Source organism: Ovis canadensis, chromosome X (genome assembly GCF_042477335.2).
Source record: "Ovis canadensis isolate MfBH-ARS-UI-01 breed Bighorn chromosome X, ARS-UI_OviCan_v2, whole genome shotgun sequence".
NCBI lineage: Eukaryota > Metazoa > Chordata > Mammalia > Artiodactyla > Bovidae > Ovis > Ovis canadensis.
The window spans coordinates 12896403-12919390 of NC_091727.1; the positions used below are offsets into that span (position 1 = coordinate 12896403).

At 43.0% G+C, this 22988-nt stretch overlaps 1 protein-coding gene across 7 annotated transcripts in view; it reads left to right on the plus strand.

Moving 5' to 3' along the window:
* Positions 1–21227, plus strand: part of OFD1 (OFD1 centriole and centriolar satellite protein) — a 61602-nt gene extending 40375 nt beyond the window's left edge. For 4 of the 7 annotated variants that reach the window (XM_070289786.1, XM_070289788.1, XM_070289787.1 and 1 more), the window contains 9 exons: positions 505–616; positions 9599–10201; positions 10663–10783; positions 12246–12346; positions 16993–17112; positions 19383–19540; positions 20026–20184; positions 20728–20798; positions 21089–21227. In XM_070289786.1, coding sequence (XP_070145887.1) covers positions 505–616; positions 9599–10201; positions 10663–10783; positions 12246–12346; positions 16993–17112; positions 19383–19540; positions 20026–20184; positions 20728–20798; positions 21089–21131 — 1488 coding nt within the window. In that variant the 3' untranslated portion in view covers positions 21132–21227. The remainder of the gene's footprint in view (positions 1–504; positions 617–9598; positions 10202–10662; positions 10784–12245; positions 12347–16992; positions 17113–19382; positions 19541–20025; positions 20185–20727; positions 20799–21088) is intronic. The other 3 variants (XM_070289790.1, XM_070289789.1, XM_070289791.1) reach the window with 1 other exon arrangement.
* Positions 21228–22988: the final 1761 nt, after the last annotated feature.

The following is a 22988-nucleotide window of genomic DNA, read 5'->3' on the forward strand; positions in this document are numbered from 1 at the left end:
CAGCCAGGGGTCGGGCCAGTCTGCTGCATAGATATGTGAACTTGGCACTCCAGCATAAATGGGGTTTACTTCAACATCTGAGCTACCCCAAGGTGCTAAAGTGTGTGCTTTCTCATCTGAGAGAACTCTCCAGTGATCATGTGACTTTATATTCATAATTGTCACAAAATCCAGAGGCAAGCAAACTCACGAAAATACACAATTTTTCAAGTCCTAGTGGTGCCCACAGTGGCAGAGTCTTGATTCTCACCCTGTGACTTGGAAATACTACTGCCATCTCTCTTGTGTCTGTCCTGGAGTAGCTGCTCTAACTTGCATGTGACAAGAGGTGGAAACTTGTTTTATCTTTTGTCATCTTGTAGGGACCCTGTGCATTAAGGGTGTAACACTGCTCAGAATTGGCAAAAGGGCAAAAGAGAATAAGCCCAAAGAGAGAATAGCTCCCTTTGAAGTGAGCTGTGATTGCTTTTATGTTCATTTCTTTTCTTCTCTAATTCTCTGCAGATTGAGCACTCTGCCCAGCTGAAGGCCCAGGTATTAGAATATGATGCTTCTGTCAAGAAGTTAACTATGCAGGTTTCAATTTTAAAATTGCAACTAAAACAAACTCAGACAGGTTAGAGACATTTTTAACTTCTGTGTTTGTGTGTGTGTGTGTGTGTGTGTGTGTGTAAAACTTCTGACATTTGTGAAAATGTGATTGTTACTCATTGAATTCTTAGTAATTCTCATAGTAGGGGAAAGCTTCCCAGGTGGCTCAGTGGTAAGGAACCCTCCTGCCAGTGCAGGAGATGTGGGAAGTATGTGTTCAATCCTTGGGTCGAGAACATCCCCTGGAGAAGGACATGGCAACCCATTCCAGTGTCCTTGCCTGGAGAATCCCATGGACAGAGGGCCCTGGTGGCCTATAGTCCATGGGGCCACAGAGTTGGACACAGCTGAGCACATACAGCACCTCGTAGGGAAGAGTCATAGAGAAATGTGCCATCTCAGAAGTCAAGCTCCCTGTCCATTTCAGGGATACCAGCCAGGTGGTCAGCCAACGTGACTTGTTTTCACAGGTGCCACATGCTGGGGGGAACCTCATACCACAGATAGGTGTGATAGTGACACAGAAGCCCCCAAATTCATCCTGGACCTAGGCTTTCCTTTTTTATTTGCTGTCTGATGGCTCAGACAGCGAAGAATCTGCCTGCAGTGCAGGAGACCTGGGTTTGATCCCTGGGTGAGGAAGATCCCCTGGAGAAGGGAATGGCAACCCACTCCAGTGTTCCTGCCTGGGAAATCCCATGGACAGAGGAGCCTGGTGGGCTACAGTCCATGGGGTTGCAAAGAGTTGGACGTGACTGAGCGACTGACACTCACACATCCTGATAATAAGACCAGTCGACTCTTGAGTGGTTTTATACATTCCCTGACAGAGGTTTATGTGAATGGGAGAGGCAGCGTGGCCTGGCCGAAAGAGCACTGCTGCTGAAATCAGAAAACTGGTTTTGTACCCCAGTTTTGCAGTTTAGTTGTTTGGTTTTGGGTACATTTCTTTTAGCTTCCTTGGGCCTCTATTCCCCTCTTTGTAATGCCATGGAGGATGAAGGGGATCTGTGGTCGGCTCCAGTGCAGTGCCTGGGGCACATAAAACACTTGGGGAAGTGGCTATTGCTGTCATTTTATTACTGTGTCTTCCTGTGGATACATGACATCTGCCCCTCCTTCATACCACGTGCCGAATTTGATGCTTTCTTGAGCTGCTTTCAAGCTCAGAAGTTCATGAGACTTTATGATTCTGAGCCTTCCTCAGTTCCTGTTTGCACTTCTTCCCCCTCGGGCCCTTGGCCCCTTCTCCCCACCCTACTTTTATTTCCGCCTCTTCACTCATCTCTGCTGTTTCCTGTTGCTCATTTTCTTGCCACAACTCTGCGTTTGCCAAACTTCCCACTGCTGAAACTGTCCCGAGCTCAGATCATTAGAAATAGTTCATTGATGATGGAAGCTTCACGAGCACGGACCTGCCAAGCATCTGTCCCTGGCATCATCAAGGTGGCCTTGCAGGAGAGGAGCGGTCACATGTGGTGGCTTTGCATTAGGCCAGCCCACCGACTTGGTGCTTTGCAATTGGGTGATTCAGCTATAGTCTCCTGCCGTGACATGGGAGCAGTGAGAGTTTTGGGCCCACGGTGGTGCCCTGACCACACGCCCTTCTTCCCCTCTCTGAGATTCAGGCTGTAGGCAGTAGATTTTGCTGCAGCCCTGGGAGTTCGGGGGTGGCATCCTGTAATGAGACACATTCATTATTTTGAAGTCAAGTGTGTGAATGTTCCTGCTGATTAAATAAACATTATAAATGGGGTTATATCAGATCAGGTCAGGTTTTTCAACCACGTGAGTTCAAGTCTGGTTAGGCTTTGTCCCCGAATATATTGTGAATGCCTTTTCAGTTCTCAGAGCTTTATGGATTTCAAGGTCGTGCATAATGGATTGTGAAATAATAGCATGCATTACAAAAGAAGGCATATGAAGCAATAGTTGGTACATATTAGCTCTCAAACATTAATAATTAGTGTTTTGACTATGGTTTTACAGACTTTTTTTTGTTGAAGTATAGTTGATTTACCCTATTGTGTTGATTTCTGCTGTGAAAGTGTTAGTCTCTCAGTTGTGTCAGACGCTTGTGCGACCCCAAGGACTGTAGCTCACCAGGCTCCTCCGTCCATGGGATTCTCCAGGCAAGAGTACTGGAGTGGGGTGCCATTCCCTTCTCCAGGGGAGCTTCCCCACCCAGGGATCAAACCCAGGTCTCCTGCATTGCAGGCAGATTCTTTACCCTCTGAGCCACCAGGTATAACTTTGGTTTTCCAAACTATTTTTTTTTAATTGAAGTATAGTTGATTTACCCTATTGTGTTGATTCTGCTGTACAGCAAAGTGATTCACTTGCGCACGCACGCGCGCACACACACACACACATATAGATTGCTTTTGGTACTGTTTTCCATTACAGTTTATCACAGGATACTGAATATAGTTCTCTGTGCTCTACAGTAGAACTTTGTTGTTTATCCCTTCCATACATAGTAGCTTATATCTGCTAACCCCAGCCTCCCACTCTATCCCTCCCCCAACTCCCTCCCCCTTGGCAACCACAAGTCTGTTTTCAATGTCTAAGAGTCTGTTTCTGTTTCATAGATATGCTCATTTGTGTCATATGTTAGATTCCACCTATAAGTGATACCACATGGTATTTGTTTTCTATTTCTGACTTACTTCACCTTATGGTATTCTCTAGTTGCATCCATGTTGCTGCAAATGGCATTATTTTGTTCTTTCTTATGACTAGGTAATATTCCTGTGTGTGTGTGTACACACCACATCTTTATCCACTCATCTGTTGATGAAGGTTTAGGTTGTTTCCATGTCTCAGCTATTGTGAATAGTGCTGCTGTCAACATACGGGTGCATATTTCTTTTTGGATTAGAGTCTTGTCTGTATATATGCCCAGGAGTGGAATCACTAGATCATATGGTAATTTATTTTTACTTTTCTGAGGAACCTCCGTACTCTTTCCCATTTTTCAATTGAGTTGTTTAGTTTTTTTGCCATTGAGTGTATGTATTTTGGAAGTTAAGCCCTCATTGGTAGCATCGTTAGTAAATATTTTGTCCCATTGTGTAGGTTGTCTTTTTGTTTTGTTTATGGTTTCTTTTGCTGTGCAAAGGCTTGTACGTTTGATTAGGTCTCATTTGTTTATTTTTGTTTTTATTTCTATTGCCTTGGGAGACTGACCTAAGAAAACATTGCTGTGATTTATGTCAGAGAATATTTTCCTATGATCTCTTCTAGGAGTTTTATAGTATCATGTTTTATGTTTAAGTCTTTAAGCTATTTTGAGTTTATTTTTCTGTATGGTGAGAGAGTGTGTTCTGATTTGCTGATTTACATGCGGCTCTTCAGCTTTCCCAGCACCACTTGTTGAACAGACTGTGTTTTTCCCATTGTATATTATTGCCTCTTTTGTTGAGGATTAATTGACTGGAGATGTATGGGTTTATTTATGGGCTCTCTATTCTATTCCATTAATGCATATGTCTGTTTTTGTGTCAGTACAATAATGTTTTGATTACAGTAGCTTTGTAATATTGTCTGAAGTCTGGAAGGGTTATGCCTTCTGGCTTGTTTTCTTTTCCCCTCAGGATTACTTTAGCAATTCTGGGTCTTTTATGGTTCCATATAAATTTTAGGATTGATTATTCTAGTTCTTTGAAGAAATATAACGGGTAATTTGATAGAGATCACATTAAATCTATAGATTTCTTTGGATAGTATTGCCATTTTAACAGTATTGTCCCAGTCCAAGAGCATGGGATATCTTTCCATTTCTTTGAATCATCTTTAATTTCCTTTATTAATATTTGATGGGCTTCCCTAGTAACTCAGCTGGTAAAGATTCCACCTGCAATGCAGGAGACACCAGTTCAATTCCTGGGTCTGGAAGATCCACTGGAGAAGGGATAGGCTACCCACTCCTGTATCTTGGGCGTCTCTGGTAGCTCAGCTGGTAAAGAATCCTATTTTATAGTTCTCAATGTATAAATCTTTCACCTCAGTCAAGTTTATTTTTCATTTTTTTGGAGGGGGAAGTAATTTTAAAAGTACTGTTTTTTTAACATTTCCTTTCTAATATTTCATTATTAATGTAAAAAAATGTTAATCTTGTATCCTGCTACTTTGCTGAATTCATTTATTAGAAATAGTAGTTTTGTGTAGAGTCCTTAGGATTTTCTATATATGTAGTTTCATGTCATCTGCATATAGTGGCAATTTTAACTCTTATCTTCCAATTTGGATACCTATTATTTCTTTTTCTTGTCTAATTGTTGTGGCTAGAGCTTTCAGTACTATATTGAATAGAAGAGGTTAGAGTGGGCTTCCTTGTCTTGTTCTAAATTTTACTAGAAAGGCTTTTGGCTTTTCACCATTGAGTATTACGTTGGCTGTGGGTTTTTCATGAATGGTTCTTTCAGACATCTTCCCTCTATACCCACCTTAGTAAGAGTTTTGTCTTGACTGGATGTTGAGTTTTCTCAAATGGTTTTTCTGCATCTATTGAGATGATCATGTGGTTTTTGTCTTTTGTTTATGTGGTGTTTCACATTGATTTGTGTACGTTGAACCATTCTTGTGAGCTTGGGATGAATCTCATGTGGGTTGTAGTATATGATCTTTTGTACATATTGTTGGATTCAGTTTGCTAATAGTTTGCTGAGGCATTTTTCGTCTATATTCATCAAAGATATTGATCTGTAATTTTCTTTTTTGGTGATATCTTTGTCTGGTTTTGGTATCAGGGTGATGGTGGTTTCATAGAAGATCTTTGTGAGTGTTCCTACCTCCTCAAGTTTTTGTAAGAGTTTGAGAAGGATCTGTATAAGTTCTTTTGAAGTGGTCTTGTACTTTGTTTGTATGGAGTCTTTTGTGTTTGTTTTAATTACAGATTCTCTTTCACTTCTAGTGATCAGTCTGTTCAAATTATTTCTTCTTGATTCAGTTTTGGTGAGCTCTATATTTCTACAGAATTGTCAATTTCTTATAAGTTGTCAAATTTATTGGCATATAATTGTTCTTAGTATGCCCTTAGGTTTTTTTGTTTGTTTGTTTGTTTGTTTTTTGGTATTTCTGTGGTATTGGCTGTTGTATCTCTTTTTTAATTTTTTATTTTGTTTACTTGGGTTCTGTCTCTTTTCTTGGTGAGCCTGGCCAGAGGTTTATCAGTTTTATTTACTCTTTCAAAGACCCAGCTCTTGGTTTTATTGACTTTTTCCATTTTTTAATTGCTACTTTATTTTCTATCTTTATTCCTTCTTTCTGCTGACTTTAGGTTTTGTTTGTTCTTTTTCTGATTCTTTTAGGTGGTGTATTACATTGTTTATTTGAGATTTTTCTTGTTTTTTTGAGGAAGGCCTATATTACTGTGAACTTCTTTTTTTTTTTTTTAATTTTAGTTTTTTATTTTTTAAATTTTAAAATCTTTAATTCTTACATGCATTCCCAAACATGAACCCCCCTCCCACCTCCCTCCCCATAACATCTTTCTGGGTCATCCCCATGCACCAGCCCCAAGCATGCTGCATCCTGCGTCAGACATAGACTGGCGATTCAATTCACATGATAGTATACACGTTAGAATGTCATTCTCCCAAATCATCCCACCCTCTCCCTCTCCCTCTGAGTCCAAAAGTCCGTTATACACATCTGTGTCTCTTTCCCTGTGCTTTTGCTATGTCCCTTAGATTTTGTATGGTTCTGTTTTCACTGTCGTTTGTCTTAAGGTATTTTTAAATTTCCACTTTGGTTTCCTTGTTGATCCATTGGTTTTCCAGTAGCATATTGTTTAGTCTTGCCACATTTCTTTTTCTATGGTTAATTTCTAGTTTCATGCCTTTGTAGTCAGAAAAGATGTGTGATAATTTCTGTACCCTTGCATATGTTGAGGCTTGTTTTGTGCTCCATCATGTGGTCAGTTGTAGAGACTGTTCCATGTGCAGTTGAAAGGAATATGTATTGGTTTTTTGTTCTTGGATATAATGTCATGAAAATATCAATTAGGTCTAACTGCTCTATTGTACCATTTAGGATCTCTGTTGTTTTATTATTATTTTGCATAGAAGATCTGTCCATTGATGGGAGTGGGGTGTTAAAGTCTCCTACTGTTATCATATTCTTGTGAATTTATCTCTTTATATCCGTTTGTATTTGTTTTACATGTTTGGGTGCTTCTATGTTAGGCGCATATATTTTAGGTTAACGCATGTAAAATCTTCTTCTTGTATTGATCCTTTTATCATTATAAAGTGTCCTTCGTTATCTTTCTTTATGACCTTTGTGTTAAAGTCTATTTTGTCTCATTAAAGTATTGTGAGCCCTGCTTTCTTTTCATTTCTCTTTGGTTGAAATATCTTTTTATATCTCCTTACTTTCAGTCTGTGTCCTTTGCCCTAAGCTCTTGTGTTTTTTTTTAATCCCTTCAATCACTCTGTGTCTTTTGATTGGTGCATTCAGTCCATTTACATTTAAAGTGATTATTGTTAGATATACATTTATTGCCATTTTAAGGCTTGTTTTCCCATTGATTTTATATTTGCCCATTTCTTTTTGTTTTTCTTTGTGTGGTTTGATGATTTTCTTTTGTATTATACTTATGTTCTCTTCTTTTTGGTTTTTGTGAATCTGTTGTATGTTTTTGATTTGTAGTTACCCTGTTTTTCAAGTATGTTAACTCCATCCTTTATCTACTTGCCTTAGACTGGTAGCCATATAGGCTCTAACATATTCTAGGAAGTGGGGTCGGGGGGGCGGAATCTATGTTTTCTGCTCTCTTTCTCTTGCTGTCTTTAGCATCCTCTCTTTAACTTTTGCCATTTTTTATTAGAATATGCCTTGGTATAGGTCTCTTTGAGTTTACCTTATGTGGAACCCTGTCTGCTTCCTGCACCAGATATCTATTTACATCTTCAGGTTTGGGAAGTTTTCAGCCGTAATTTCTTCAAATACATTTTTGATCTTTTCTCTTTCTTCCCCTTCTGGAATCCCTATTATGTATAGATTGGCATGCTTTTTATTGTCCCATAGGTCTCTAGATCAATTGGTAAAGTATCCGCCTGCAATGCAGGAGACCCCAGTTCGATTCCTGGGTCAGGAAGATCTGCTGGAGAAGGGATAGGCTACCCACTCCAGTATTCTTGGGCTTCCCTTGTGGCTCAGCTGGTGAAGAATCTGCCCACAATGTGGGAGACTTGGGTTCGATCCCTGGGTTGGGAAGATCCCCTGGAGAAGATAAAGGCTACCCTCTCCGGTATTCTGGCCTGGAGAATTCCATGAACTGTATAGTCCATGCGGTCACAAAGAGTTGGACAGGACAGAGCGACTTTCACTTTCACTACTTTCAGGTCTTTTGTTTAGGTTTCTTTTTTTTTTTTTCATTTGGCTTTCTGTTTGCTGTCCTGAATGGATGATTTACATTATTGTCTTCTGGGTCACTTATTCATTCTTCAGCGTTACTGGTTTTGTTTTGTTTCGGCCATGCCGCATGGCTTGCAGGATCTTAGTACCCTGACCAGGGATTGAACCCACACCCTCAGCAGTGAAAGTGTGGAGTCCTAACCACCGCACCACCAGGGAATTGGTTGTTTTTCTACATTATTCATTCCCTTTAGTTCAGTTTTCGTCTCAGCAATGAGTTTTGTAATTCTCTTGCTTTCTCTTTATCGTTTCTAGTCCCTTTTTTACAGTACTCTGCATTTTTACTGATACTTTTCCTTAATCCCTTTAGTATTTTCATTATCTTTTTTGAAATCAGTGTCTGTTAAACTGAAGAGGTCTATTTCATTGTTTGTACTTTCAGGGGAATTATCTTGGTCTTTGAACTGGGAGTGGTTCCTTTGCTTCATTTTACTTAATTTTCTCTCTCAAACATACAGAAGAGAAATATATCTATTGTGGTCTTGGAGGACTATTTATATGTGGAAGCATCACTGTGTAGCTTCTGTGGGTTTAGTGTTTGTTTGGCATGAGGGCTGTTTTTGGTATGGATGCCTGTGACCTCTTTGCTCAGTGTGTGCTGGCCATGGTCATTATCCCCTTATAATCAGGGTGTGCAGATGCAGTGGCTGGTGCCCAGTCCTGAGGTTCTCAGCATTGGTGGAGGATCTCACACACTCCCAGAGCACGTGATGGGATCATTGACGGCTTGAGACCACTCCTGGAGCCCAGAAGGGCGGCAGTGGTGGCCATTCGAGACTGCTTCTGTGGCCTGAGGTGGGGAGTAAGTCACAGCTCCTGTAGGCCGTGTCATGCCACCTGAAAGCATGCACAGTGGAAGAAGCTGCAGTGGTGCGTCCCACCCCTCACACATCCCAACCATCAATAGCACCTGGCCTCTAAGGCAGCCCAAGCTTCCTCCGTGTACACCCTCAGGAGTGACTGCTCCAGACTCCAGCCCCTTCAGGCTGTTTCCACACAGCCCACCCTAGCCCTCTCCCTGGGTCTGATTTCTGAAGTGTGAGCTTCAGCACCCAGCTCCTGACTGCATGGGAGGATACATGTCTTGGGCTGGGGAGTACAGGGCAGTGGTGTTGACCTTTTGTGCAGGTCTCTCCCTCCCAGCTGCTGTACACCAGAGGCTGTATTCTCCTCCAGAGGCTCTGGAGCTCACCTCCATCTTGGCTGATCTCATGGGGTGCAGGAACCTTGCCTCTTTTATAGCACCCTCCTGAGGATACAGATCCTGTCCCAACTTCTTCCTTGCTTTTTTCCCCCCCTTTTGTCCTACCTGGTTCCATGGAGATTTTCTTGCCCTTTCGGAGGTCTGAGGTCTTCTGCCAGTGTTCAGTAGATATTCTGTGCGAATCACTCTACACATAGATGTATTGTTGATGTATTGTGGGCAGAGATGAGCTTCACATCTTACTACTCTACCATCTTGATCACATGCCACAAACTGTTTAATGTGCTAGTTGATTTTTCAACCAAAAAATTGTTGAAACATTTCAGTTTGGTTCTCTACCTCTTCCTTTCTTGTCTCACACTCTCTGTTTGTGACCTGCAGCACTAGAGAACGAAGTGTACCGCAACCCAGGCCACTCTCTGCTGAATCGCTCCATCAGTGGGTTAATGAGCACCAGGGTGAGGCCTCGTGATGGCGACATCAGTGGGGATTTCTTGAAAAATCCTCTGAGACAAGAGGAGGCGACAGCAGGCCCAGTTACACCACGGATCCCCAAATATCCAAATGCCAGCATAGAGGGAAGTTCCCTTGATTCCGACCTTGAGTTTGTAGCCAGTACTAAGGTAAGGGTGAGAGAGCTGGAGCAGGAAGCAGAGCACCTGGAAAAAGCTTTCCAGAACTACCAACAAAGGGTCAGTCAGTGCCCTGCCAAGAGCCGCTTGGCAGCCAGGAGCCCACCCTTGCTGTGTCTGCCGGGAACTCTCAAGAACATGACTGCAGCTGCTCCTGAGAGGTGTGTTTCTGTGGACGCCAGAGTCACCTCTCAGCAGCCTCTGGTGAGCACACGAGGAGGGGACGAGAGTGAGGTGTCTGAGATGCCCAGCAGCATGGCCTCAAGGTCACACAAGAGCACAGCCTCCGGACGACTCTCCTCCACGCCACTCCCCAAAGCAAGAAGCCTCAATAGTGAAACGTACCTGGAAGGTGAGCTATGGACACAGGCCTATGGATGCTCTGGATGGGGGTCAGTTGCTCCTCATCCCCCCTCTTCTCTGGGTAACAGTGCAGCTGGAAGCTGATAAACTGGGAGTCATGGGAGCCTCTGAACTGTGGGCTCCTGGGGAACCCTGACTCCCCCACCCCAGGTTACAGGTGGAGGCCATAGGATGGAGCATCAAGTGCTGGCATTTTGCTTGGCACGTGGAGGTTTTTAGAGTGACTGTGGCTTTTCTTTGGCTGCTGGTTGGTTTCATGTGTTCTCCTGTTATCACTGAAGTTTCATTTTCATGCCTGAATTGTTAGTTTTGTGGATGATTTTCACATACCCCACTGCTTGCAAAGATGATTGAATGCATTTTCAAAGTGGTAGAAACCTCTAGAAGCTGCACTGCCATCTTCTCCTTGCAGTCTATAACATGCTTGTCCTGGTTCCTCCTGCCCTATAGGTCTGGGCAGGTCTGCTGTCACCGCCACCTGTCCTGACAGAGAGCCACAGCCTTTGCCTGCAGAGTCCAGGCACAACATTTCGGTGCACTCGCTCTCCAGCCCTCTGGAGCAGAAAGCCAAGTAAGTACCTCGTTCTCTGCCTGGCCTCTGCTGAGGCTGGTTAGCTTCCTGTGGTCTCAGCCAGGACTGGCTCCGGATTTTTAGGTGATGTTAAAGACCATGTGGCAGGATAGAATTTGCAGTCAGATTATAAGATGCATGATCTCTGAGAATCATTTGAATTATTGCCTGGAGGAAAAAAACATTCTACTTGTTTGCTAAACTTGATGTATAATGTATGCATGGAAGTCACTCAGTCGTGTCTGACTCTTTGTGACCCCATGGATTATACAGTCCATGGAATTCTCCAGGCCAGAATAATGGAGAGGGTAGCCTTTCCCTTCTCCAGGAGATCTTCCCAACCCAGGGATCAAACCCAGGTCTCCCGCATTGCAGGCAGATTCTTTACCAGCTGAGCCACAAGGGAAGCCCAAGAATACTGGAGTGGGTAGCCTATCCCTTCTCCAGCGGATCTTCCCAACCCAGGAATCGAACCGGGGTCTCTTGCATTACAGGCGGAATCTTTACCAACTGAGCTACCAGGGAAGACCTATAGTATATGTATTTGGGTATTAATAAGCATCGTCATAGTTCTGTGAATAGACTTGGTTTATAAAGATAAAACAGACATAAAAAATTTGCAAATGCAAACCAATTCACTGTGAATGTTAAATAGTTTTGTACATCATTAAAAAGTCACTTACAAATATTTAGGCATTTAAATATAAATAAGATTCCACAGTGTCAATCACTGAAATAAATTCATAAGTGGTAGTTAGTCCTAGGATACACGGGCTGAAGCAGAATGGGGTCAAGCTAATGGTGTCAAGAAACTTGGGGGCAGGGGTGGGCAGCAGGCTGAGATTCAAGTCAAGGGTGGGCCTTCTACCTGTGCCCGGTCCCCACCGTGGGAGATTCTGACTCCTCCTCTCTCAGCTCAGGTCTGGTGGGCATCTGTGTGTTGATGTTCATCTACTGTACAAAGTTGAAAACTACCGCAGGTGCTTGTCTGGTCCTAAAGTAGGTAATTTTTTCTCGTATCGGTCCTTCTGTGTTAAAGCCAAGAAGAGAGGCAGGACACATGTGGGCCGAGTTAGGGCACTGTGACGCGTGGCATCTTCAGCTGGCTCATGCTAATGGTGTAAAGAGCTTTTTGAAAAAATTTTCAAGTTCTTTAAATAAAAATTCCTCATCGGAACAGCTTTGAGAGTGCCAGGATATTCTTTATTAGCAATGGTAGTACCCAACTCATGGCATGAGGCAGTGTGGAAGAGTGACTGAGTTAATGCGTATTAATGGTTTGGAATGATGTCTGGTGCATGGAGAGCACCCAGTGCAGAGTAGCTCCTATTCACTATGTGTCCACGAAAAATTAATTTTCTGAAGCATTTTCTCAAATCACAAAAGGCTTTTCATCACCCTCTGCTCTTGTGTCTTACATTATTAAAGCTTCACATTCTTGAATTTTATTCTTCCCATCCAGTCTTTATCAAAGACATACAGAACTTCAAGACAAAAGTGAATTTTCAAATCCGGACAAGCTAGTTTTTAAGGATAACGAGGAATTTGAACCATCTTTTGAATGTAAGTTTAAATATTAATACTTGCTTTTGTATGTAGAACTTGTTTCAAAATGTAAAATGTTTTGGCAAAACACCGATTGTTAGAAAATGGAAAACAGTTACAAAGTAACACATTTTTATTTTCTGATAAAATCAGTGATACAGATATAGTGCCATGTTTTTGTATCATGAAGATTTTTAGGTTCTCAGTTCCATTTTTTTTAAATTTCAGGATAACTAAATTGCAAAGTTAGGGAAAGACTGAGGGCAGGAAGAGAAGTGTGCAACAGAGGATGAGATGGTTGGATGACAGCACCCACTCAATGGACATGAGTTGAGCACACTCCAGGAGATAGTGAAGGACAGGGAAGCCTGGTGTGCTGCAGTCCACAGGGTCACAAAGACCTGGGACATGACTTAGGGATTGAACAACAACAATTGCAAATCAGAGCTAAGCCTGTCAGTTCAGTTGCTCAGTTGTGTGCAACTCTTTGTGACCCCATGGACTGCAGCATGCCAGGCTTCCCTGTCCATCACCAACTTCTGGAGCTTGCTCAAACTATTGTCCGTCAAGTCAGTGATGCCATCCAACCATCTCATCCTCTGTTGTCCTCTTCTCCTCCTGCCTTCAATCTTTCCCAGCATCAGGGTCTTTTCAAATGAGTCAGTTCTTTGCATCAGGTGGCCAAAGTATTGGCGCTTCAGCTTCAGCATCAGTTCATCCAATGAATATTGGGATTGATTTCCTTTAGGATTGACTGGTTTGATCTCCTTGCAGTCCAAGGGACTCTCAAGAGTCTTCTCCAATACCACAATTCAAAAGCATCAATTCTTTAGCACTCAGCTTTCTTTATGGTCCAACTCTCATATGTATATGTGACTACTGGAAAAACCACAGCTTTGACTAGATGGTTCTTTGTTGGCAAAGAAATGTCTCTGCTTTTTAATATGCGGTCTAGGTTGTTCATAACTTTCCTTCCAAGGAGAAAGTATTTTTTAATTTCATGGCTGCAGTCACCATCTGCAGTGATTTTGGAGCCCCCAAAATTAAAGTCTGTCACTGTTTCCATTGTTTCCCCATCTATTCGCCATGAAGTGATGGGACCAGAAGCCATTATCTTAGTTTTTTGAATGTTGAGTTTTAGCCAGCTTTTTCACTCTCCTCTTTCACTTTCCTCAAGAGGCTCTTTAGTTCCTCTTTGCTTTCTGCCATAAGGGTGATGTCATCTGCATATCTGAGGTTATTGATATTTCTCCCAGGAATCTTGATTCCAGCTTGTGTTTCATCCAGCAGGGCATTTTGCATGATGTACTCTGCATATAAGTTAAATAAGCAGGGTGACAATATACAGCTTTGATACACTCCTTTCCCAATTTGGAACTGGTCTGTTGTTCCATGACCAGTTCTAACTGTTGCTTCTTGATCTACATACAGATTTCTCAGGAGGCAGGTAAGGTGGTCTGGTATTCCCATCTCTTTCAGAATTTTCCACAGTTTGTTGTAATCCACACAGTCAAAGGCTTTGGCATAGTCAGTAAAGCAGAAGTATATGTTTTTTCTGGAATTCCCTTGCTTTTTCCATGATCCAGCGGATGTTGGCAATTTGATCTCTGGTTCGTCTGCCTTTTCTAAATCTAGCTTGAACATCTGGAAGCTCACAGTTCACATACTGTTGAAGCCTAGCTTGGAGAATTTTGAGCATTACTTTGCTAGCATGTGAGATGAGTACAATTGTGTAGTAGTTTGAGCATTCTTTGGTATTGCAGTGAAAACTGACCTTTTCCAGTCTTGTGGCCACTGCTGAGTTTTCCAAATTTGCTTGCATATTGAGCGCAGCACTTTCACAACATTATCTTTTAGGATTTGAAATAGCTCACCTGGAATACCATCATCTCCACTAGCTTTGTTCAAAGTGATGCTTCCTAAGGCTTACTTGACTTTGCATTCCAGGATGTCTGACTCTAGGTGAGTGATCATACCATCATGGTTATCTGGGTCATGAAGATCTTTTTTGTATAGTTCTTCTGTGTATTCTTGCTACCTTTTCTTAATATCTTCTGCTTCTGTTAGGTCCAGACCATTTCTGTCCTTTATTGAGCCCATCTTTGCATTAAATTTTCCCGTGGTATCTCTGATTTTCTTGAAGAGATCTCTAGTCTTTCCCATTCTGTTGTTTTCCTCTATTTCTTTGCATTGATCTCTGAGGAAGGCTTTCTTCTCTCTCCTTGCTCTTCTTTGGAACTCTGCATTCAAATGGGTACATCTTTCCTTTTCTCCTTTGCCTTTAGCTTCTCTGCTTTTCTCAGCTATTTGTAAGGCTTCCTCAGACAACCATTTTGCATTTCTTTTTCTTGGGGATAGTCTTGATCACTGCCTCCTGTACAATATCACAAACCTCTGTCCATAGTTCTTCAGGCACTCTGTCTATCAGATCTACTCCCTTGAATCTATTTGTCATTTCTACTGTATAATTGTAAGGGATTTGATTTAGGTCATACCTGAATGGTCTAGTGGTTTTCCCTACTTTCTTCAATTTAAGTCTGAATTTGGCAGTAAGGAGTTCATGATCTGAGCCACAGTCAGCTCCCAGTCTTGTTTTTGCTGACTGTATAGAGCTTCTCCATCTTTGGTGGCAAAGAATATAATCAATCTGATTTCAGTATTGACCATCTGCTGATGTCCATATGTAGAGTCTTCTCTTATCTTGTTGGAAGAGGGTATTTGCTATGACCAGTGCATTCTATTGGCAAAACTCTATTAGCCTTTGCCCTGCTTCATTTTGTACTCCAAGGCCAAATTTACCTGTTATTCCAGGTATCTCTTAACTTCCTACTTTTGCATTCTAGTCCCCTATAATGAAAAGGACATTTGGGTGTTAGTTCTAGAAGGTCTTGTATGTCTTCATAGAACCATTCGACTTCAGCTTCTTCAGCGTTACTGGTCGGGGCATAGACTTGGATTACCGTGATATTGGATGGTTTGCCTTGGAAACGAACAGAGATCATTCTGTCATTTTTGGGATTGCAGCCAAGTACAGACTCTTGTCGACTGTGATGGCTACTCCATTTCTTCTAAGGGATTCTTGCCCACAGTAGTCAATATAATGGTCATCTGAATTAAATTTGCCCATTCCAGTCCATTTTAGTTAACTGATTCCTAAAATGTCAGTGTTCACCCTTGCCATCTCCTGTTTGATCACTTCCAGTTTACCTTGATTCATGGACCTAACATTCCAGGTTCCTATGCAATATTGTTCTTTACAACATCAGACTTTACTTCCATCACCAGTCATGTGCACAATTGGGTGTTGTTTTTGCTTTGACCCTGTCACTTCATTCTTTCTAGAGTTATTTCTCCATTCTTCTCCAGTAGCATATTGGGCTCCATGACCTACCGACCTGGGCAGTTCATCTTTCAGTGTCATATCTTTTTGCCTTTTCATACTGTTCATGGGGTAAATGAAGCCTGTAAATAAATCCTTATTTTGTGAAGGTTAGGATTGCCTCAGATTTAAAATAAGTGACTTCTTAAAATTTGCCCCCCCCCTTTATGGAACGTGAACATGTTAAGTGACTTTTCTTTGAATTACAGTGATTCTATCAATTCCCTCAGACCTTCCTTAGTTACAGAATGGAGATTAAGGAGTATCAGCTTCAGAGACTAGAAATTGTTGTCCTGACTTTGGTCCTGCCTTAGATTGTTCTACCTCGGAGCCTACTACTTCACTAAACAATTGGAATGTAGTGTCAACCAGCTCTGAGGTTCTTTTTGGCTTACCAAGTCTTTTTTTGTTTTTGGCTGTAGAAGCTTTATTCATAATAGCCAGAAACTTGAAACAATCTAGGTATCCATCAGTTGTTGTTCAGTCACTAAGTCGTGTGCAACTCTTTGTGACCCCATGAACAACCTGGCTGATCCAGGCTTCTTGCTGTACTCCCTTGGTTGTGGCGCACCACACTGTAGCCCCTCAGGCTGTCTCCCAGGTTCTGACCTCTGAAGGCTGAGCCTCAGCTCGCAGGGTGTGGAAACCTTTCCTTTTTCACAGCTCCCTCCCACAGGTGCAGGTCCCCTCCCAATTCCTTCCTTTTTTTTTCTTTCATCCTACCCAGTTACCTTCTGCCAGTGTTTAATTGATGTTTTTTGTAGTAGTGAGAATCATGCCACATGTTTGTGGGAGAAGGAGAGCTCCACCACCTATTCCTCCACCATCTTGATCCCATCCCACAGAAAGTCTTTACATTTGTGTGTTAACCTATTGTTTTGCCTTGAGAGCTTCATCCTCAAGTCTGAATGTCTAGTACTTTGAACAGAGAAGTGAAAGGGCTTAGTATATTTTATGACATCTTTGAACCAACTTCAGTAACTTTGTTAAATCACTGCTATTGAAATAGAATTCAGATGCCTTTCACCAAGCCAGATGAATTCTGCTGTCACTAGACTGATTTCCCTGCTGAGTAACAAGTCAAATTTGCAAATGAATCTCCTAAGAACGCTTTGAGAAGCAGATACGTTGGCGAGTGGCTCCAGTGAGCTCCTGGAACCCTGTAAGGAAAGGGCTGGCCCAGTTGCTTTGTCTGAAACTTCAGTGCGCAGCAAGCGGTTGTCCCCACCCTCTCTTCTCTTGCTGCTGCTGAGGGCTAGGGGAGGCTCACTTGCACTTCTTATAGATGGATGGAGTGTGCCAAGGCAATTCGAGAGAGAGGGCCTCCATCATGCTGGTGACATGCTTCACGTGGATGACGCTGCAGCCCCTGTGCCCACCAGGCCCATCTCCTTTCAGTACCCAGGTGAGTTTTCCTCTGTTCTAACTAACGAGGTATGTCAATAATAACATTTAATATTGTTTTCTTTCTATCTGTTTGCTTCCTTCATACCTTAAAAAATTAGGATGGTTAACCTGTTACATTTCAGTCTTCAAAATAGTGATGACATTGAAGGAAAAGTGGTCATTATACCCCTCCGTCCTGTCTGGCCCACTTTGTCTCCCCGTCTCTTCTTCAGGCTCCCCCTTCCCTCAGCAGCATGTGGAAGTGGTTCTGGCCTTGGCCAGTGGACAGGTCCTTTTCTCTCCTGGGACCAAAGCGTTGAAGCCTCGTACACACCCTTCTTCAAGTAAAACCACCTACTAGTAAAACCATCTTCCCCCAAAGCTGTGCAAAGCCTCTTGTAGGCAGTGTGAAGTCACGTACTCGGGAACAGGAGGAATTGCTGACAGAAGATTGTGAGAGGGTTGATTTTGCTGAGTCCAGCGTAAATCACTGTGGAAAACATCCATTCAGGATGGCTTGATCAAGAGCTTTTTCTATGCCAGGCACTTTCCTTGGGGCTGGGCATCCTGCAATCAAGCAGCCCCTGCTTTGTGGAGCATCTCAGGGTTGGGGGGTTGTGGAGGAGAGGGTGGTCAGCAAGCCATCACCAAGGAGCCCCAGTCTACTCAATAGGGATGGTGGCAGCCGTCTGGAGGAGATGGTAATAGAAATAACAGAGTAAGAGAAACCAACTGAGGAAATAGGTGTTCTGCCTCTGAGAGGTACTAGATGGTATAATAAGGTCTTCTAAAATGAGTATTCAAAAGTGTGGCTGCACCATTCAGGAGTGACCCTCCTCCCCCAGGAACGACCAGAAGATTGCGTTTCTGCCCATGGAAGTGAGTACTGGCTGCCTCCAGTAGTCAGGTTCATGGCCAGGATCAAGGGCCAGACAAGCCTGTGTTGTCTCCCATGGGTGATGTGGAACCAGGGTCCGGCACAGAGATTCAGGGTGAACTAGAGAATTTGTCTGTTTTTCCACACTGTTGGGGGTGGGGGGTGGGGGCAGTTCAGAGATGAGGTTTTTCAGCCAGGGCTGGAGGAGAAAAGTCTGCATAAGCATCAGCGGGATTGGAAGGTAATTCAACCACGAGGCACAGGGACTTGTGCTGTGGGCTCTCAGGAGTCAGCAAATGAAGCCTGGGCCATGCCCAGAAGGAACAGAAAATAGACACATACAAGGCAGGCACTGGAGAGGGGCCACTGGGGGCGCTAAGATTAGGAGGGGGGTTTCTGGGGAGAGATGGGGAGGGAGCACGCCCAGCTGGGGAGACTGTGGGAGCAAAGGCGGGGGCGAGAAGAGCAGCTGGAGTCAGATGACAGTGAACTGCTGGGAGGGGGTTTGTGGAGGTCGGACGTGCAGGAGACGGTGATGGTGGAGGAAGTCAGTCTGATAGGAAAAGACCGCTTGTCGAGGCCTCGGCTGCCATGGTCTGGACTCTACTGGAGTGGAGACAGTGCTCAGTGCATCCTCCCTTCTCTTCAGGAGGTGACTGGTACTAAGGAAGCATACTGGCTTGAAGGCTGAGAGACTGGTTTCAGGGACTGCAGAGACTGTGGTGTTGGCGCTCTGGGTGAAGGGTGGTCAGGACCCTCACTGCAGCAGCAGGATGAGGAGAGGTGGGAGCCCGAAGCCCTGGAGGTTGGTGGACAGAGCGTAGAGTGAGCTCAGCAAAGGAAGCCAGCATTGTGGGATTGCCACGTGCAGATGGCAGGGAACCGCCCCATAGAAGCATCGGGATGAGGCCAGAAAGGGACAAGAGAAAACGTGGGGGATGATGGGGACAGAGGCAACCCCAAACCCCAGGGAGGGATCCGCCTGGAGGGGATGGAGTGATGGCCAGGTGGCCTGAGCGGAGAGGGGAGGGTGGTTGGTGGTTTTGTCTTGCTCTGGGCAGGAGACTCTTGTACCCATGTAAAAGTAGGATGGGGGTAGTGACCACAATGTTGTGGGAATAAATGGGGGTGAATGATCGGGTCAGAATGTTAAGGATCTGGCAGGCTCAGAACCAGATGCAGAGGCAGAAATATAGGGCTCCCCTCGGCGAGGAAGGAGGGGATGGGGACACAGTTGAGAGGTGGGCGGGACACGCTGCCAGGTTTGGGGCTGAGGGCTTGGAGGCCAGCAGAGGTGGCTGACAATCACACCATCTCCCTGGGGCTTGGCAAGACCCCTGCGTACCCATCCCGCATTTGTCTGAAAAATCTGCTGCTGGAAGCTATTCGTTCTTTATTTTCTGTCCCATTAGGTGTCAACCAGAAATCACTCGGAGAACAGAAGGAAGAAGAAAAACTCCGAGAACAGCAGGCCAGGGAACGAAGGCAGGGAGAAGAGCAGAGGCACAGCAAGTGGCAGGAAACTCTGCAGAGGGAGCGGCAAAAACTTGAAAAGCTGGATCAGGAAAGGGTAGTGATGCTGGTGGGAGAGGGAGCCCCCTGGGTCTCCAAGTCCTAGGAGGAGCAGGGATGCAAACCAGCCCTGGGCAGCCTGAGGAGAGCTGTGGAGCACACAGGCCTTCTGGCTCAGGGTAGCAGGGCCAGCCCAGTCACAGGCATCCTCATTTGGGCCTTGCAACAGGCTCATGAATGAGGAGGACCTTGTTTTGTGATTGATTATTCTCATTGTAAATGAGGTGAAAAAAAGAGCCTCTTGCTTCAGGGCTCCCCTGTCCTCTTTACTTTGATGTGCTCCTGGCCCTTAGGCTGGTCCCAGACAGGTAATCAGGCCACTTCACTTGTGCCCCTTTGATGGTAGCAGTGACTTCAATTAAAAAACAATTCTCTGGCATGCAGGTTGTAGGTAAAGAATCAGGATTACATTACTGTGTGTTTCTCAACCCTTAGAAGTTCTAAAAGATGTATAGTTCCTATTCTGGTACCCATCTGTTTCAGAGGCTAATTGAACAATCTTTGAAGCTGGAAATTGAAAAAGAATACGAATCAAGTGTTCAGGAAATGGAAGACAAATCTAAATCTGTTTGTGGTGAAAATCCTTTAGAGAAATACATGAAAATCATGCAACAGAATCCAGACGAGGACACCACAGATAAGGTGCTGATGCTGTGGACGGGCGTCTGTGGGTGGGGAGTGCTGAGGGCTTCTGTGGTTTACTTGAAAACCTTGTGGTAAAGATCTGCCATCTCTACTGGAGACAAAGGGAAAAGCATAGAAAATCTGAAGGTCACATAGAGCTCCAGCCTTCTCAATATCTGACACTCCTGACAAATCATGGCTTTTGTTTGATTAAAAGATTGAAGAAGTTTTGATTTGTCAAAGTTTGTAAAAGTTGGGATATCTTCTTATTTTCAGAACAAGAAATAAATAAAATGAAAGCTCTATGATTGAATAATGAATGAGTTAGTCCTGAGACAGTAATATTTTATCTAAGTCTAATGTACTATGTTGAGAATACCTTCCAGGTAGCTTATTCTGATGTGCTTGCTGAATGTCATGTTTAAAAGTCACTGCTTTTATAGACTCAGTTACTTATATAATTCAAAAACAGTTCTTATAGAAATCATAAAGTTTTAAATAAAGTGAATATAAATATACATCTAATTGCAAAATTCCTCTCCCCCCTCCTCTTTGTGTCAGAGTTCCAAAAAGGCGGTCCGAGAGAGCTCACAGTTGGACACACTGCCGTCTAGTGACACCAAAGACAAAAGGTATGGTGTCCCCAACATTGTGTTCTTATGCAAACCATTTATCATATTGCTGGTTCATTCTCAGCCAGGGAAGCGTTCAGATATTTGAGTCTGCCTGTAACTGAATCAGTCAAAATGACTGACTTAAAAAAAAAATCTATTGCATTTTATTAACCTGTCAAATTACTGATAAAAATTGTGAGCAAGGGCAGAAACCCCACAGGAAAGGAATGAGAACATGATAGAGATCACAGAAGAAACTTGACAAGAATATAACAGATTAAAAAAATTTTTGTCTTTTCCTAATTTAGTTTTGCGGCCTTTTCTCATGAGGAACCAGATGACATTTGGTAACCGTGTTGGCTGCCCAGCTTCTTACTCCAATATCATAACTAACGGCCTGTGAGTTCTCTGTAATGAGACAAACTGCTTAATAAAAATCATGTGGAATCCAGTGTGATTTTTTTTTCCCCTAGGTTCTGTTTGCTATTATAGTGTATAAATGAAAAATAATCTAGTCAAGTGACACCTCTTCAGGGTTTCTCATTCTTAGGCCTTTCATTACACTGAAATGAGCTAATTTTTTTCTCCATTTTTGTCTTTGGTTATATCTTATTGAGAACTTATCTTATTGGTCAAGTTCTAGGCCTCCCTTTTTGAACTTTCAGTTGTGTCCTTTCCTCTTAAGTGTTGGGTTCCCACCTGTCAAACAGGAGGCCATCTTCCCTGGCATTCTCCTTATGGTTTGTCCCTGAAAATACAAACACATATTTTTCTATTCTAGAGTTTCAGTGCTAACCAGTGGTCACCCAGAGCATAACACAGGCAGGGTCTGTCTACTCTGTCTTTCCAGTGAAACCCTAGAGTATTCCTTCCCCTTTACATATTCAGATTGGGCTAGTTGTCTTTGCTGGTGATGCTTGTTTGGCCATTAAGTTCCATACTAAAACAGGAAGGAGATTTGGGGGTGTTTATTATTCCTTAGACTTCTAATGATCAAACTACTGCACAATTGCACTCATTTCACATGCTAGCTCAAAATCCTCCAAGCTAGGCTTCAACAGTACGTGAACTGATAACTTCCAGATGTGCAAGCTGGATTTAGAAAAGGCAGAAGAACCAGAGATCAAATTGCCCCAGCATCCATTGGATCATAGAAAAAGCAAGAGAATTCCAGAAATACTTCTGCTTCATCTGCTTCTACTTCAGCCTTTGACTGTGTGGATCACAACAAACTGTGGAAAATTCTTAAAGAGATGAGAATACCAGAATACCTTACCTGCCTCCTGAGGACTCTGTTTGCAGGTCAAGAAGCAACAGTTAGAACCAGACATGGGACAACAGACTGCTTCAGAATCAGGGAATGGAGTACGTCAAGGCTGTATATTGTCACCGAGCTTATTTAACTTATATGCAGAGTACATGATGTGAAATGCCAGGGTGGATGGAATCAAGATTGTAAGGAGAAATATCAGTAACCTCTGATGTGCAGATGATACCACTCTTATGGCTTAGAGAGCAAAGAGGAACTAAAGAGACTCTTAATGAAAGTGAAAGAGGAGAGTGAAAAGCTGGCTGAAAACTCAACATTCAGAAGACTAAGATCATGGCATCCAGTTCCATCACTTCATGACAAGTAGATGGGGAGATAATGGAAACAGTGACAGACTTTATTTTGGGGGGCTCCATAATCACTGCAAATGGTGACTGCAGCCATGAAATTAAAAGACACTTGCTCCTTGGAAGAAAAGCTATGACCAACCTAGATAGCATATTAAAAAGCAGAGATATTACTTTGCCAACAAAGGTCCATCTAGTCAAGGCTATGGTTTTTCCAGTAGTCATGTATGGATGTGAGAGTTGGAGTTGTTGGACTGAGTTATTTATATATTTTGAATATTATCCCCTTATCAGAAACATGGTTTGTAAATATTCCATTATATAGATTACCATTTCATTTTGTTGATTATTTTCTTTGCTGTGCAAAAGTTTGATTTCTCATTTGTTTGTTTTTCTTTTTGGTATGAAATCAGAGTCCTCATCAAAACCAGTGTTTACCCTGTATGTTTTCTTCTAGGAATTTGTGGTTTCAGGTCTTATGTCTTCAAGTCTTTAATCCATTTTGAGTTGATTTTTGTGTGTGGTGTAAGATAGGGGTCAGGTTTCATTCTTTTGCATGTGCCTATACAATTTTCCCAACACCACTTATTG